Source organism: Triturus cristatus, chromosome 3_2, assembly GCF_964204655.1.
Source record: "Triturus cristatus chromosome 3_2, aTriCri1.1, whole genome shotgun sequence".
Lineage (NCBI taxonomy): Eukaryota > Metazoa > Chordata > Amphibia > Caudata > Salamandridae > Triturus > Triturus cristatus.
In genome coordinates this window covers 999,499,974-999,517,472 of record NC_140584.1, presented here as the reverse complement: position 1 = coordinate 999,517,472, position 17,499 = coordinate 999,499,974, and the positions used below count along the sequence as shown (strand labels likewise).

The following is a 17,499-nucleotide window of genomic DNA, read 5'->3' as shown; positions in this document are numbered from 1 at the left end:
AAGATGTCCTTGTTGGTGCTCATGTAAAGCACTTCGAGTTTAGCAATACAGAACTGCAAAAAAAAAAACTTACATCAAAACAGTGAACTGCTGCAGAGTTAAGATTGTTTTTCCATTCTGAGTGTGAGGGTGAAAATGCAGGGCCCGATAGGGATCTGTTTCAGCGCCTGCTTTTATGATCTGCGTATACTTCGAACGGCAGATATAAATAGAAAGCACTTTAATTGTGTTCCAGGGCTGCCTGAATGATCCATGACTGATAATTAAAGGGAACAAAGGCCGGGAAGTTACATTACAAATGAATACATACTTTTTCATTTATAACTCTGTTTAGTGTGAAGACCAAGGTATTTGCAGGCTCTTTAACCAACACATGGCTGGCATTTTTCTTTTGGCAACCCTACTTTATATTCCTTCTCATGAAATCCAGTCTCACACTGCGGCAGTAAATGTAAAATACAAATGTAAGGAATAGGCACAATGGGGGCCCTGGGGGTATTGGAAGCAGGAAAAAGAAACTAATCCTCAGTAACCAGTTTACAAAGGTATGTAAATATGCAAATGGTCTTTAAAGACCTGTGAGAAACTCGGGCCTGCAGAAGATAAGACTCCAGACACTGTCAAGCCGAGCCCACAGCAGGTCGAGCTGCAGCAGCCCATGCTGAGACACACAACGGGGGGCTGAAGCCTTTTCAGCCCTAGGGTTAGTGCGCGCCTGGCCCAAGGTCATATAGGTAAATTACCCAAGACGACAGGACGCCACAAGAGGTTCGGGCCTACTCGTTTGATGTTGTTTAGGCCCAACCCCCCTCCCCAGTGTTCCAATTGTTCTTTTGATTCACGTTGTTAGATCTGTGGTTACCCAAGGTGCAGTACTGATACAGGATCGCACAGGTGCACCCGCATCTATTACATGCTCACACAGATCTGTAGTTACCACATATAGCACAGCGGCAACCTTATGCAAGCACATATCAGTCTATTATACAAGTTCTTTCTTATTCTTCATTGTCGTTTTGCAGTGTGGTTACGTGCTTGAGCAGTCGAATCCTGTTGTCCAATGGATGGAGTTGTATGTATCCGCCATATCCCTGTAATGTAATATTCTTTAACAGCTGGAAATGTATGTTACTTGGGTAACCTCAAAAACTAATAAAACACATCACACAAATACAATCATGTAAGGCACTTATACTGAACATTTCAGACATCTGACACATTTAGTTTAGGAACTGCACCAATATCGAGTTTGTTAGGACACTGAAATTAAGACAATAGCAATGCTAAGTATCATCAAATTTCATGACATCTCTTGTTAAGAATATACAGTAATTGGTCACTTAAATTCTTAAATTCACTAGTTGATTAATCCTACTGTTTCTACCTAGTCAAGCATGCTTTTACGGTGCTGGTACATCAACTTTTCTAAATTTCAGTTGTGTTATTTTTCTAAATGTGTACAAGGTGCAGTTTTATGTTTTCATAGGCGAGATATGTTTTAGAGTTGTATAAGGCAAGATCTGTTTGGTTGCCGAATCAGTGCCAATATCTTGTGTTTGGGAAGCTGCCACCACTCACACCCAACCTTCTCAGGACTCAGTCAAGCTGGGATGTAAGTCTCAATCCACTCTAGAAAGGGTCTGATCAAGATGAAAGCAGCGTTGGGGTTCCTCACACCAGAGCGCTGCAGGTCTGGAGAGATCGCCGTCAGGTACAGCGGGTCCGTTGTGTTTGAGCAAGTAACAGACGCTCCCATCTCGATCTGTTGGAGAAGAGATTGTTGTTTGTTTTATTAAGGGACATGTAACAGAAATAGAAAAAGCAAGCTGATAGGTCGGAAGTGAGTAGGAGGATCACATGTACAGATCAACAGTCCTAGTATTGTTACAGTCGCAACAGACCTTCTGAATAAACTCTGCTATAGCAACTCTGTAGCCATAGTTCAGCTCAGTTGCTGCTGAAAGACCATTTTCAGTGGCACATATAACTACCTCCATTTGCCCATTTACTCCAAGCCTTGCAAAGTACGCATTTATCTGCCTAACCTTAATTTTGGAGTATTTTCCTGGCTATTACTCACAAAGCTAAAGGTTAAAGTGACATTATAGTCAGGTGAAAATGCCAGTTAAAACATGACAATTTAAATGCACCGAAATTCCCCACTTAACTTGCGCCCTCATGCACAATGATGTCATTTCAGTTACCATCAATGATGTTATCGAGGTTGTCTGGGAACATGCCGTGAGTGTTGTAATGTGAGGTCATAAGCAGTGCATGGCGAGGGTGCAAGCTGTAGATACTTGAGTTAAATATAATTGGTGAATTTCAGTGTTTTTTTCTAGTTTAAAATGCTGCATTTTAACTGCCATTTTCACCTATCATGTGACTTTTGCCTTTGTTTTTTTCAGCGAATTTCTAGAGTTTTTTTCAACATAAAGTAAGATATTACCACCATACCTAACTATTATGTCACTTTAAACTTTGTTTTTTTCCAGTGAATTTTTAGGGTTTTTCTGAACCTAAATAAAGGTTTTATTACCATACTTAAGCATACCAAAACCCCATCGTGCATGACCTTTGATCCTGCACTAACTCCAGGCCCTGCACACACCGTCCCCACAAGCGGCCAACCTCCCTACACAACCAGCCAATGAGTGCGCTCATCACACTATAAAGGGTTCCTTTAAATAATGCAAGTATACTGCCCTTCGTAATGGGGCACACATCAATATAAAATTGGAGGCCTACCAGCAGCAGTTTCTTCTTGAAGGTGGGGGTGCGTTGACACCTCCCCCCGCCACCCACTGCAAGCCATGCAGGAAAAAATAAAATGTCAATTTCATTGGCATTTTATTTTTACCAGCGCAGTGTACACTGCAGCAGCGCCACCCCGAGCCCAGAGACATACTGTGCGTGTCTTCTGCTGCCAATTGGCAGCAGAGGATAACTGAAGCAGGGCTGACTGGCCGATCCAAAGTGCGCGTCACTTTGGCCGAATATTTTGCACCAGCAAAAGTAACATGCACACTTTAAAGCTCTACACCCAGCTGTTTTAAGGCCGCACAGCCCCCCTGCCGAGGCCAAATTCGGCCCCGGAGACCCCATCCCCTGGGGCATGGCCTCCTTTCCTTTTTTTATTTCCACGGGATGGAGGCCCCCTCTTCCCTGGGCCACTATTGGCCCCAGGGAACCCCATCCCCTGGGGCCTGACCAGCCTTTACTTTTTTAATTTTTATTTTGGAGGGGACTGCGTGGCCCCTCTCCTGAGGCCAATTGTGGCCCCGGGTATCCCATCCCCTGGGGCCTGGCCAGCCTTTCTTTTTAAATTTTTTTTTTTTAAAGGGCGGCCGCGCAGCCCCCCTCCTGAGGCCAATTATGGCCCGGGGACCCCATCCCCCAGGGGCCTGGCCTGACGTTGGGGATGGCGGGGGGAGCCCAATGCCCCCGCGGTCCCTGCCGGCTCCCCGCCTCCTGTGGGAGCTGGCATTGCTTTTGGACAAGGGTAGCTACTAACATGCAGCTCCCCTTGTCCAAAAGCAATCTGCTTCGCTTCATGGAAGCGAGAGCAGGGTTTCTGCTCTTATTTCCATGAAGCGAAGCATAGTTTGCAATGACAGGGCAGGAGCACCCCAGGACATTGCTGGAGCTGGCCCTGGGGTGTGGCAGTCCCCAGGGCCATCTAGGGCTCCAGGAGGGGGGACGCTTAGCCCCCCCCCTCCCTTCGTGAAAATAGTCCCAGGGAGGTGGTGGTACCCGGGGCAGGGGGTCCGCAACAGACCCCCGCATTATCTTAATAAGTGCCCCAGGGAGGTGGTGGTCCCCTGGGCAGTGTGGGGGGGGGGGCAGCCTACCCACTTATTAAAATTTAAGCCCCAGGGAGGTGGGGGGGACCCCGTGGCCCCCATCCCAATATCAAATGCCCCGGGGAGGTGGCGGTCCACAGGGCAGCGTGGGGGGGGGGGGCAGGAGCTTCCCCCTCACACAGTTTTTAAAAAAAGGTCCCGGGGATTTTTTGGGCCTGGAAGTCCCTCTGGGACCCCCTGGGCAGGCCTAGGGATTCAGGGTGTTTCTACCCTGCCCCTTTTTAGGTCTCGTCTGAGACAGCGCTTTAGCGCTGCTCTCGCGAGAGGTTTAGTAAATGGGGGATCTGGAAATGCAAACGAGTGCTTTCAGGCCTCCAAATACAGTGCATGTGCGCCGGGCACGCGCACCATTTGGCAGCCTGCACACCATTTGCTTTCACTTGCCTTTGATGTTTGATCGCGATCACTTTCACTTTTACGGCCGCTTGTTTACTTTTCATATTACATGGCCTTGTACGAACATTCTAATTTTGTGTTTACTTTTCATATTAAATGGCCATGTACGAACATTCTAATCTTGTAAACAAACCCTCTATCTCCCAGTGGTTCCTTTCTTATAGGTCGCCTACGTTCCTCGCCCTGTACCCTCTCTACTCCACGCGCACCCCCGCTCCACCTGAGTCCCCTCACCCGTGCCATACGCCCCCTCACCAGCACAGCCCATCACTCCCCCACCCCCCCTGTACTCCCCCCTCCCCGTTCCTCACGTGTTTAAACTTCTTCTTAAAAGCACTTTTAAAGTGTTCCGTTCGATAAAACAGGCCCGCTCACAAAGAGCGGCATGTTATTTTAATAGTATTAATGGAAACATGAGCATTTACTGTGGATGTGCGGACTGTTCTGTAATTGGAAACTGTCCTGCGGCTCAGACCTGATCTGTGACCTCCGGCTCTTACTGGCGCGGCTGCCTCGGAGGCAATACCATGTCACTGGCTGTCGTCCCAACTGCCAGTAGTAGTAGAACAGCCTTTAATTTAATCCGGACGGAGGTGCCTGGCCCTTCCCGGTTGCAGTTTTCCCACTAGCGCCTCCCCGCCCATGGCAGTGATATTCTAGCTGCCATGTATTAGCAGAATGATGCCAACCCCCAAGACGGTGATCGAGTGCAGCACTCTCAGACATGCTAGGGCTTTTTTTTGGTTTTTTTTGGTTCCTTCATGTCATCCCACTTCCTTGCATGTTTTGCACAAACGCATCCCCCACTGGTGAACCGTTGCGCACACAGATAGCAGATTTTCAGCTGGCAAACTCAATTCTTGCGCCCTCCATGCGCAGACAAGCGATCTTCCCGCACCGTGCTCACCCTTCTGTGGCCATGTTGACCCCTCACAGTGCTCTCCCTATTATAGGGCGGAGTCAGGCAGAGGAATACTGCTGGAAAAGCTCATTCTCCAGCCTGGTCAGATATCGCCAGGGCTCACCGTAGATTGTGGACAATCCTACGATCATTCACTGCATTGAGCATTTGCTAAACTTGGAGAAAGCCCCTCTCTTACTGCACTGGAAAAGCTCGCAACAGTACTTCAAAAGTGACCGTTCCCAAGATGGCCTGCGCCCTAGGAAGAGTGTGGAGTATACTTCTTTGGGATCGGATAGTGATTAGTTCCCATTCCTAGCAACAAAGCAATATCATTTATATTTTTGTGCTTTGTAACTATACACCTAAGGACGGAATATGGAAAGCAGCGCAAGTTCTATGTTAAGTGAGTTGTATCCTCCACTCGTCCCGGTAGGAGCTGCAATTATGCAATAAGATGTCGTATGATGACTCGCCTTCACCGCTAGACTTTGCTTCTAGTTAAACACGACTCAGGGATCTTGCCTTCAGAGGAAGGAGTTGGAGAGTAAGGTCGGGAACTCACCCTCTGCGCTCCACCCTATGAGCATGGGAGACAGTTCCTACTTCATTTACAAAGTGCCTCAAAGCCATCCCTGGGTATTTCGTTGCTACAGTGCATACAGCATAACCCTTCACATTCCCAGCGAAATAGGAGCTCCAAGACATGGAGCAGTTTTTGGACCATGAAAGGTAAAATACTTACAAATATTTCAAGGTTAAGAGTTGATAGATTGAGAAGGTTTGTACCAGGCTTCAAACCCATTATCTGAAGACAGATTTGCATTTGTTACCTAAAATATAGAAGCTGTTGTACCAAAGAGGGCCTTTGATACATTGTGTTGCTGTAAGTATGGTTCATGGCCGATAGAACAGTTGTTCAAAATGATAAATCTAATGAGTATTTACTCGTCATTTAATCTCTGATAATATTGGGCCCACTTGATTCTACGTGATTTACTTAAGCTGATGTTCAGTTTTATTCTACATCTCGTCACTTTGATTTTATTTTGTAGGAGTATTATTGATCCTCATGACTGCTGGGACACTAATGTATGTACCTTAAGGAGCCACAGATGCATGCAATGAAAGGAACTATGGATGCATGTAATGTAAAAAGGCCACTGATACATGTATTTGTGAGTTACCTCTAATGCATGTACTGCTTATGGCCACTGATAGAGGTCCAATGTGGGACTAAGGATGCTGCATGCACTCCACCTCTTCTTAGCCTGGAACATTTTTACATAGAATGAATGAAGTGATGCAAATGCAGTTTTGTAACAACAGCCCATATGAAAAGTGAAACAGAATGCATTTCACACTGTTCGCTAGAAAAGTCAGTTTTGATAAACATACCACACACGTTTCCTTTTTTAATGCATGTTTGGCCACTGGGACACATTTCTTAACTGAGGATCATTTTTGATAATGTGGGATTGAGGTCTTCAATGTCAGTGTAATGAGCTGTGTTTACGATATGTTCACCCCATCTAAGGTGGCCCAATTGGGAACCATCTGATATACGTTAGTGCTAGTGCAGCATGCAATTCCCATTGCGTTAACATAGCCATAGTTTTACTGTACAGTTGCTATAAAAGCTTATATTATGGTATAGTGTGCACTTTATCTTTAAATTATCACTCCACTTAAAAAGCATAAATAAAAAAACATTGCCATTTACAATGCAAATAGTTCCAACTCCAACAAATGCGAGACCTATTGCATTGCAAATGCTTGTTTTTCTTGTTTGCATTCAGGAATATGTAGTTACGTGTTTATAATGAAAATATTAAGCACAACGAACGTAAGGGAAAAATAATTGACAGTAGGAACTACTCTCATGTGACATGGGACATTTTTTGCATGCACTTGTATTTTTGGAAACCGGGAACACCACAGTTGTCAGGGGATTTTTATTTTATAGTTGAGTTTTCAAAGATTGTCATCTGGTTATTATTGTTGCACTTCTAAAGATCAGCCATCTAGTCACAATAGCCTTCATTGAATTGATTCACGTTTTAATTAAACCATTATTTTTTTTCAAATGTAACCTGTTTGTACTTATATAGATGTAGGTTAATGCCCTAATTACTTACCAGTAGTCGTCACTATCCTTAGCCCTACTTGTCAAAATCATCACTTTGGAGGGGAATTCACCGCAGACGAGACAGAGCAGGAAGCCTTTGAGGCATACAAAAGTTTCTGACTTTCATAAGCCTTTGATTCTTAACACCGTCATTTTCTAGGACTAAATGTGGCACTTTGTGAACAAAAGATCTTTCACCACAACCAACATCCTCAACTCTGTAGTGTTTATCAAAGGTGTATTCAGAGAACCAAATAGCAGCCATACAAATCTCATTCAAGGAGACCCGCTGAATCCGCTCATGATGCAGAAATACTCCTTCTTGAGCTCCCCTGAATTCCATCCGGAACATGTATGTTAGATAAAGAATACGCTATAAGTGTAGCAGAGGAAATCCATCTGCTAATAAAAGTATTAGATGCCTTATTTCCTTGTCCATTAAGACCAACATCACAAATTATCCTTTTTTAGAAAATCAGATATTTTAAAGGAAACAGAAACTGCTCTTTTCTAACCCAGTAAATGCCACATTCCATTTTGCCTCAATATTAGCCCCTTCAGTCAATGCAGATGCATGTACTACATTGAACAAAATGTCTGAAAGGAATTCCTCTTGTTTCTCAATCACCTCCAACAGACCAAACATCAATCTCCTTCCTGAACTGCTTTAAATAACTCCTTACCTTCAGAAATGTAAAATTGTGTTGTGTAGACGCCATAGATTCCCGCTTTCATTTCTAAATGTGCACCAGCAGAACGCTTCTTAATAGCCGAATCTTTCTTCTTATCAATCTTGGCCTTAATGATACTTTCCTCAGCAAGGAAAGTGGGTCCCGCAATACAGTGAGCAATGTATCTATAGCCACAGGTTCAGTAATGTTTTTATCCATGCCTTCCAGCAGGTATAACCTGGATATGAACCTAGGAAGATTGTTGCCTTTGTATCGGGGTGCTTCCATTCTCACATTATGACATCCATAATATGTTAATGATTGGGTAGGTCAGGAGAATTACTCTCAAGAATTGCCCCACAACATGTTCTGATGTGGCTAATGGAAGTTCTTCCACTAGAAACACTTTATTTTGCTGCATTCTTGATAATATTTCCTGTAGAAGTTCTTTGTCGATATACTTTCTCCTTTGGACAGGAGTGGGAACATCCATCTCATTCCCATCAGAATCGGACCCAGAGGTGGAGACGCCCTGGAATTTTTGAGGATCTGTGGTAGAATATATATTAGCCACAATCTATAATACAATGCTCCTAATTGCTGAATAAGAATTCTCTTGAACTGACTCCTCCTGCCTAATACTTAACTTTTTTAGGCAGTGAGGATGACCTGGAGGAAGAGATCCTCAATAAAATGCCTCGTCTTGGTATATTTCTACATTCCACCGAAGGAAAGCAGGTCTGGGATAGGCACCAACTTCTCAGTGTCCAGCAACAATGTCATTCATTCATTCATATACTTTATTACGGCCGAAAAGGCCGAAAGGCCATAAAAGCAACATAGATTATTACAAGTCACAGTATTAGAATATCAGCAACAATGTAACCAACTCTTCGTGAACCCATCAATTTAAATCCGAGAAAACACGTTAGCTAGGAGTATGTGCATGCGCGATACCTACTACCAAGTACGCATGCCTGAACCAGCTTTAAGCATACACACTGAGACAGAGGGGCAGGATTTGATCACATGTGAGCCCTTCCTACTTTTGGACTCCATGCCTGTATACTTGTCAGAGAACGACTTACTATATTTTAGTGCGCATGAACAGGTGCCATAATACTCTTACCCTGCACTCTTAACAATAGGGAGAATACATACTTCCTATCCTAGTCTTTGTCATGAGAGATAAGAAGACAAGCATTTACAATGCAATGGTCTCGGCATTGGTAAAGTTAGAGCTATTGGCATTGCTCATGACATTATTTTTGTTTATGTTTTTGTTTTTAAAACATTTAAAGAAACGGCATTGTCATGAGCAATGCCAATAGCTCTAACTTTAACAATGCCGAGACCGTTGCATTGTAAATGCTTGTTCTTCTTTTTAATCTGTTTTTTTACTGTTTTCTTGTGACTCGGTTTTACCAAGCAAAAACGTTTTTAAAAAAAAGAAAAGGGGGCAAGATAGACACTCCCTGACCCCGTAAGTTTCTTCGGAGGGGTCCCACAGAGACCCCACTGGGGCCAAAAAAAGCTTTTTTAAATTGTTTTATTTCAGTGGGAGTCACATGAATAATAGGTGCATATTAACATGTCAATGGATATGCATTACAAAATTGTCTCTCGCAGTCAGACTGTTCAGTTTTTCACTTTTCTGAACATCAGAAGGCTTGGAGCAGGCTTTTTGCAGGGAGAGATCAGCACTTGAGAGAGACAGAGCAGAACAGCCAGACAGACGATAAATTGGCAACACAGATGCACTGCTTGATGGGTAGAACGACTGGTAGGCAGAGTGACAGGTAGAAAAAAATTACGTGGAGAAAAATGTACCCATAAAGTGACAGACTGATAGAGAAACAGGTAGCTTAGCAATTAGACTGGCAGATAGAGCGACATACAGATAAAAAAACAAGCAAACAGTGAGGAAGGTGTACAATTTGATAGCACAAGAAGTAGGCATGACAGCAGGTACACCAGATGCAGATAGTGACAGATTAAAAGAGCTAGAGAGTGAGATAGGTGCAAGAGTTTACAGGTAGACAGACACAGTGACAGATAGGCAAGTAGACAGAGTGACAGGCAGACTAGTTACAGATAGAACGATTGGTGACGGGTGTAAAGGTAGACAGAGAGAGAGCTAGAATATTTATCGGCAGACGCCTTTGTAAATAGAACATTAAGAAGACAGATTAGGAGGTAGACAGGTTAGCAGATGTGCATATTGTTTGTCTGATAGACCGATCATAGTAAATGGACAGATTGATAACCAGACAGAATGATGATTAGACATCGTGCCAGGCATAATGAAAGGTAGACAGCTTGATAGACAGACAGACACCGAGCGGCATATTTAAAGCTAGGTATATAGGCAGAATAACGGGTAGGCAGGCTGAATGGTGGATGCATTAATAAAGAGTTGGACTGACAGAAGACAGATTGATAGACACAGAAGCGACAGGGAGATTAGACTCAGCTGACCGCATTTCAGATACAGAGATACCCTGAATTCCGATTGGAAGTCATAGAGTGGGGGGTGGGTGGACAACATTTTAGATCTTAGCAGCCTTTAAAGTATGAACCCAGCCCTATTTATGGTTACCTGGTACCCACTGAACAAAACAACTGTTATTTCTAATGTTTTCTGTACCTATGATTTATCAGCTTGTGTAAACTTTGGCCTTAGAAGATACGGCCATTATAACCCCGGCATTCTATGCCTGGAAAAGGTCGGCCTGCAAAAATGTGCTATTCACGTCCATCTCTCGAGTGCTTGAAGTAAATGGCTCTGCAGTGCTCACAATATAAACTTCTGTGTTTGGCCTCTGGCTCTCATTTGCACTTTTTAGGTCCTGCCTTCTCTTGATGCGTCTGGATTACCTGGATCTCCTCTGTGGTAGTGGGTGTCCAGCAGATTGAAAGGTCCTGGGATACGCTAGCGCAGGTCTCATACAAAGCAATCGTCCCTTCTTCTCTGTTGAATTTTCTAGCACCACCTGAGGGAAAGCACAGAGACCACAGTGTTAGCATCGTCCCTGTCAAAAGCGTCTGCAGGGGTCCAGAAGACAACAGGGAGGACATGAAGAAATTGGACCCATCATGCACAACCTGGCGCCGCATCCTACTGACATTATACCAGGATCTCATGGACACAAAACCATAATAAACTCTGGAGCCAACGCTCTCCTCTGAGGGTCCAGACCTGCCAAGCATGCAGTGTGGATTCAGAGGTCCAGACCCTCCATGCACGCAGTGTGGATTCATGGATCTAGACCTGCCATGCACAGTGTGGATTCAGAGGTCTAGACCTGCCATGCATGCAGTGTGGATCCAGAGGGTCTAGGCCCGCCATGCACGCAGTGTAGATTCAGAGGGTCTAGACCTGCAATGCACAGTGTGGATTCAGAGGGTCAAGACCTTCTAGACCTGCCATGCACAGTGTGGATTTAGAGGGTCTAGACCAGTTGCCATGCACGCAGTGTGAATTAGGAGGGTCTAGACCTGCCATGCACACAGTGCGGATTCAGAGGGTCTAGACCCACCATGCACGCAGTGTGGATTCAGGGATCTAGACCTGCCATGCACGCAGTGTAGATTCAGAGGGTCTAGACCTGCCATGCACAGTGTGGATTCAGAGGGTCAAGACCTTCTAGACCTGCCATGCACAGTGTGGATTCTGAGGGTCTAGACCAGTTGCCATGCACGCAGTGTAGATTCAGAGGGTCTAGACCTGCCAAGCACGCAGTGTAGATTCAGAGGGTCTAGACCTGCCATGCACAGTGTGGATTCAGAGGGTCTAGACCTGCCATGCACGCAGTGAGGATTCAGAGGGTCTAGACCTGCCATGAACACAGTTTGGATTCAGAGGGTCTAGACCTGCCATGCATGCAGTGTGGATTCAGAGGGTCTACCCTGCCATGCATGCAGTGTGGATCTAGAGGGTCTAGACCCGCCATGCACAGTGGGGATTTAGGGATCTAGACCTGCCATGCACAGTGTGGATTCAGAGGGTCTAGACCTGCCATGCACACAGTGTGGATTCAGAGGGTCTAGACCTGCCATGCACACAGTGTGGATTCAGAGTGTCTAGACCTGCCATGCACGCAGTGTGGATTCAGAAGGTCTAGACCAGCCATGCAAGAAGTGTGGATTCAGAGGGTCTAGACCTGCCATGCATGCAGTGTGGATCCAGAGGGTCTAGACCTGCCATGCATGCAGTGTGGATTCAGGGATCTAGACCTGCCATGCACAGTGTGGATTAAGAGGTCTAGACCTGCCATGCCCGCAGTGTGGATCCAAGTGTCTAGACCTGCCATACACGCAGTGTGGATCAGAGGGTCTAGACCTGCCATGCACAGTGGGGATTCAGGGATCTGGACCTGCCATGCACAGTGTGGATTCAGAGGTCTAGACCTGCCATGCACGAATAGATGATGTTACAACACATGCTATTACATCGCATGCCATTGCAACGCAAACTTTTACTCTGACTTTCTATCGGGGGGGGGCGCGCTCCAGTGTGTGCAACAGTAGGGAAGGTGTTGGAGTTAAATCCAACAACTTCTACCCACTGCTGCACACCTTTTGCGTTGCAACGACATGTGATGTAAAGGCATGCATGGTAATAGTTTTGTTGTAAAGGCTGTCTCCCGCCATGCACGCAGTGGGGATCCAGAGGGTCTAGACCTGCCATGCACAGTGTGGATCCAGAGGGTCTAGACCCACCATGCACGCAGTGTAGATTCAGAGGGTCTAGACCTGCCATGCATGCAATGTAGATTCAGGGATCTAGACCTGCCATGCACACAGTGTCAATTCAGAGGATCAAGACCCGCCATACATGCTGTGCGGATTTAGAGGGTCTAGGCCTGCCATGCACGCAGTGTGGATTCAGGGATCTAGACCTGCCATGCACACAGTGTCGATTCAGAGGATCTAGACCCGCCATACATGCTGTGTGGATTTAGAGGGTCTAGGCCTGCCATGCACGCAGTGTGGATTCAGGGATCTAGACCTGCCATGCACAGTGTGGATTCAGAGGTTCAGACCCGCCATGCACGCAGTGTGGATTTAGGGATCCAGACCTGCCATGCACGCAGTGTGGATTCAGAGGGTCTAGACCTGCCATGCACACAGTGCGGATTTAGAGGGTTTAGACCCACCAAGCACACAGTACGGATTCAGAGGGTCTAGAGGGTGTCCCTTTCTGCACATAAACAATCGCCCCTGCAGTGCAGGCACCCTTGCAACATGGCACAAGGTTGCCTGTGCTGGCGCTAGGCACCTTTTTTAGTGCCAGCGCTAGGGGAAACACAGGGGTGCGCCATATTTGTGTAAATACGGCACATTCCTACATTTATTTTGAAAATGTTGGAATGCAAAGTTGCCAAATTTGGAGTATTACGACGCTCCAGCATTTTCGATCGTTATATGAGCTAAATCTCAGGTTCCTTACTGCTGGTTTCACTTGACGCCGCAGCCCAGCACTTCGTGTTCGCTGGCGGATCAGGCTGAGCCAGAGGTGCGAGGCAGATGGGAAGCACAGTGGATCCAAACCACACAATCTCCTCTAGCTGGATCAAGGCGATATCATGGGAGTCCGGAGAGGTGCTGTACTCAGGGTGCACCATTATCCGCTTTACAAGATGAGACATTTTGGAGGTGCTGTTGGGAGCACCCACTTGAACAGAGTACCAGGCCGGATAACTGCGTGAACAGGAAAGGACAAGGAACTGGTAAGAAATTGTCTGCTCTGGATGACCTTGAGAGTTGAAAACTAGCCCTCCAATATCAATGGAACAACCTTAGATGCAGGATGACCCGCCTTGACCTATGACTTGGCACACGAATCTCGTAGTAATGGGGCTTAAAGTATTTAACTTCACCATTACACAGTAGCAAAACACTTTTAGAGGGAATATTTCACTATGACTTCCAACAGAACTTTCCATGACAAGCAGGAAGCGTCATTTCAAAATTCTAGTTTAAATTTAAAAAATAATTTCTGTCTCATCATTTAACAGCAGTGATGTCCCACCAGAGGATGCTGTGTGCGTGTCATCAGCGAGGAAATGGTAGGAGAACTGGAGCGAATGGATATCGCGATGCATTAGCAGAGGGGAACACGAAAGAAGGCTCAGAGCAGCATTCAACGCGGCCTTCTGAGCCCACACAGCCAACGCAGACGCAGACCCATCACATACCTGGGCGTGAGGCAGCTGGCCACACTCAGCACCAAGCTGGCAGAGATGAGGCTGCCAATGCACACCTGAGAGCCGTTCTGCATCACTCTGACCTGCCATGGCCACTCAGCTTCATGGTGGAGCAGGCGTGGAACCGGTAGGCATGATCCATCATCTGCAAGGAGGGAAGAGGACAGTTTACATTAGCGCCCAGTCCAGCCAGTGCCAATACTAGAGCAGACTCCTCGACTTGGGATTAAGGGTCTGTCTACCACCAAGAACCAATTTGGATAACTAGGGAGGTACGGAAAGCATATGACAGGGAACTCCGCAATGTTATATTCACGGCTATCAATGTTTGGGTTCATGAGGACACTATTTGAGGTTAGATCTTACTACTCCACAGAGTACCTCCAAACACCTCTGCACCTCACCCCACCCCTTCCCGTATTGCAAATATCAGATCCGTTTTATATAGTTTTTTACGGCACCACAATTGATACCCAGCAAAGGAGAACTTGAATAGGTTTATTTAGTTTCCAGGTTTCATAACGACTGGGGCATGTACTTTAAACAAAACAGCGCTTCACACAGGTGTAAATATCATATATACTAGTAAAACGCCTACAAATACAGAGTAAGATCACACTGACGCTAGAACATTCGGTCATAAATAGAATTTCTTACACTTCTGGATACCTTCATGATTACTGAAAACAGACACACAACTGTAAGTATTTTCACCTCCCCCTTTTCCCACCCCATCCTACACTGTCATCTCACATTTCTGAAATCCAGGCTTTACTGTGGGTCGAACAGTTAGAACCTATCAGAAAGGTCTGTGGGTACATATTACCTCCTGGTAACAAGGGAAAGTTCTCCTTAATGCTTTTTACTGACTTTCAGCCTGGGCTAGGATCCCAGATTCTGTAGGTTGCCACTCTTCAAGATATTTCCTTGGCATTTCCTTTTTACAAACTTTTAATGATGTAACTCCATTTTACTAAAGTCGCCCCCTTCTGAAGGTTTTGTGAGCTAGCTTGCTATCTACATCTCTGATAGGTTACAACTACATTACTAATGGCCTGTTTTACGACTTGGCAGACTACCGCCCACCAAATTTAGTGAGGATCGCCAGCCCAATGGTCATCTCTGTACATTGAAAGACTCCGCTGGCCACTTAAACCACAAAATATGTTGTACTCTTAACATAACTTTACCAATCCTGAAATTGTAGAAGACTCTGTATCTGGGAGTGGCTATAGCTATCTTACACTGGCAGTTCCGGATGACCAAATAGGCAAAGTAAGCACACCTATGGGACGCACTCCTTTTAGGGGCCTCGCGCCAACGGATAAAAATAATATTGATATGATCTTGAAAGAAAATTACAATCAAGCTTTCCTAAATATTCCAAAATTATAGAAAATTATAGATAGAAAAAAATTAATCAACTCAAAGAAATTAAAACTATACATTGAAGACTCTATAGGGAAAATACTGTCTTAATGTAATGTAACAACTTAAAATACATAAGCCAGAGACATCAGATTCACATAACAGTTTGTCTCTTAAAAGCTCATCTTCTGGCAGCTGGCAGTTTGTAAAAGTTCCGGTGCATTGGGTATTAGGAGATAATTTTGCAAGGGGGCCCCTAAAGTTTCGACTGCCTAGGGACCTACACAGGGTTTAATCTAGCACTGTACACTGAAAGCTAAAGTAATGGAGACCACAAGTTGTTTTCTGAGAAACCACTTTTTTATGTCAGATGAGGACACTGGTTCTAAAGATTTGTAAATTAGGACTTTTAGAATGAAACTGAGATCCCACTCTGTAAGGTTTGAAAAATGGAAAACTATCTGGAAACAGACAGAGTCGGCCTCTCTAAACTCTACACTACCTCCAGATCACCATATTTTGTAGCCACTATGGACACTTGCAGAAATTGTACCTGTGGAATAGGCATACAAGGCTGAGGACTGTAAGTCATTTGTGGGTTAGGAGATTGTGGTAGTGGAAATTGATCTGTGGGTGTCGGTCCCGAGTGTCTGGATCCGTCTACATATCATGGAGGAAATTGGCCTGGCATGACTAAAAGCCTTGGTGGTCCCTTCCAATGCGGAAATCATGAAGGGCTGGAATAAGAAGCATGTCTCATTACTAGACTCAGCAAGGAGGTGAAGCGTTGTAGGTGCTTGAATAACCATTAACAAGGACTGCATCACAGTCTGTAGAAACCCTTTATAACCCGTGGAGACCGAAGAATGGCGACTCTTGTCAACATTCCCATCCATCCATAACTTATTTGAAAGGTTGCCTTAGTGAAAGTATATATATTCACAAAGAGAGATTCACTTCACAAAAGGGTGCTTGTGCCTGTAAAGTCTCTCAATGACTCATTCTAAATTCATTGTTGGCAATCGAATAGGATAAGTGAACCATTGTACTACACTACCAACCCTTCTATTGATTATTGCTGATCATATTAAGGGTACCGTTAATAAAAAAAAGATATTTAGGGTTTACCCTTAGATATTTTTAGCACTGCATCCCTGCTTTTGTCCAGAAAAACAATAATATAGGAGGAACTCCCTGCGTGGTTGGGCCTGCCAGGGTGGTATTTGCCTACTTTGGTGTGGATAGGATTCCGATGATGAAGCATGCCACGATGAGCAGCGCGTGAGGTTTCTTCTCTACTATCCTTTGAATAGCCCGAGTCTGTAGAGAATATTACAAATTAATTCAGAATGAGTCACTTAGAGCGACTTTACAGATTGAAGCAACTTTTGTGCAGGGATTTACGAAAGTAGGACCTTTTATAAAGATAATTGGGATGTAAAATTCCATGCAGTTTGAATTTGCCCAGTTGAAACACTAACTGTATTGTTAAATGTGCTTCTCTTTCGTGCACCATGTACACCATACACTCCCGAAAGACACACATTCTAGACCAGTATGCACAGAGTAAGAATGTTCCCTGTGCCCTGTTGTGTCTTCATCGAAGTTCACACTTTTAGGTCTTATCACTTATTTCTGTTCTTAATTGAAAAAAATCTACTTTGTTCAATTTACATGTTTTTGGGAAATAGATCAAAAATAACATTATTCTCATACTAGTAGATTTTCTAACATGAAGAAAGCATTACTGAAGAAAACCACTAAAACAGAAAAGAAACAAAAAGCATAAGGAGTTGGAGAAGGTTGTTTAGCTTGAGGACTTGGACAATGGGTCGAAGTGTTTTTCCCTTCTGAATCCAAATAACTGACTAACCTATACACCACTCAAATTACTTTCTTACTTCACTATACTAATTCAAGTAGCGTGCTACTCGCCGAAAAAGCGTTTCAACGCCTCGTCAGG

The 17,499-nt window shown here is 44.8% G+C and overlaps 1 protein-coding gene across 2 annotated transcripts in view; it reads right to left on the bottom strand.

Annotated features, from left to right (window-relative positions):
• Positions 1-1,176: 1,176 nt before the first annotated feature.
• LOC146858980 (prostasin-like) overlaps positions 1,177-17,499 on the bottom strand; it is a 91,107-nt gene continuing 74,784 nt past the window's right edge. For both annotated transcript variants that reach the window (XM_085646931.1, XM_085646930.1), the window contains 4 exons: positions 14,160-14,313; positions 13,412-13,662; positions 10,837-10,952; positions 1,177-1,762 (listed from right to left, as the gene is read on the bottom strand). In XM_085646931.1, coding sequence (XP_085503057.1) covers positions 1,601-1,762; positions 10,837-10,952; positions 13,412-13,662; positions 14,160-14,313 — 683 coding nt within the window. In that variant the 3' untranslated portion in view covers positions 1,177-1,600. The remainder of the gene's footprint in view (positions 1,763-10,836; positions 10,953-13,411; positions 13,663-14,159; positions 14,314-17,499) is intronic.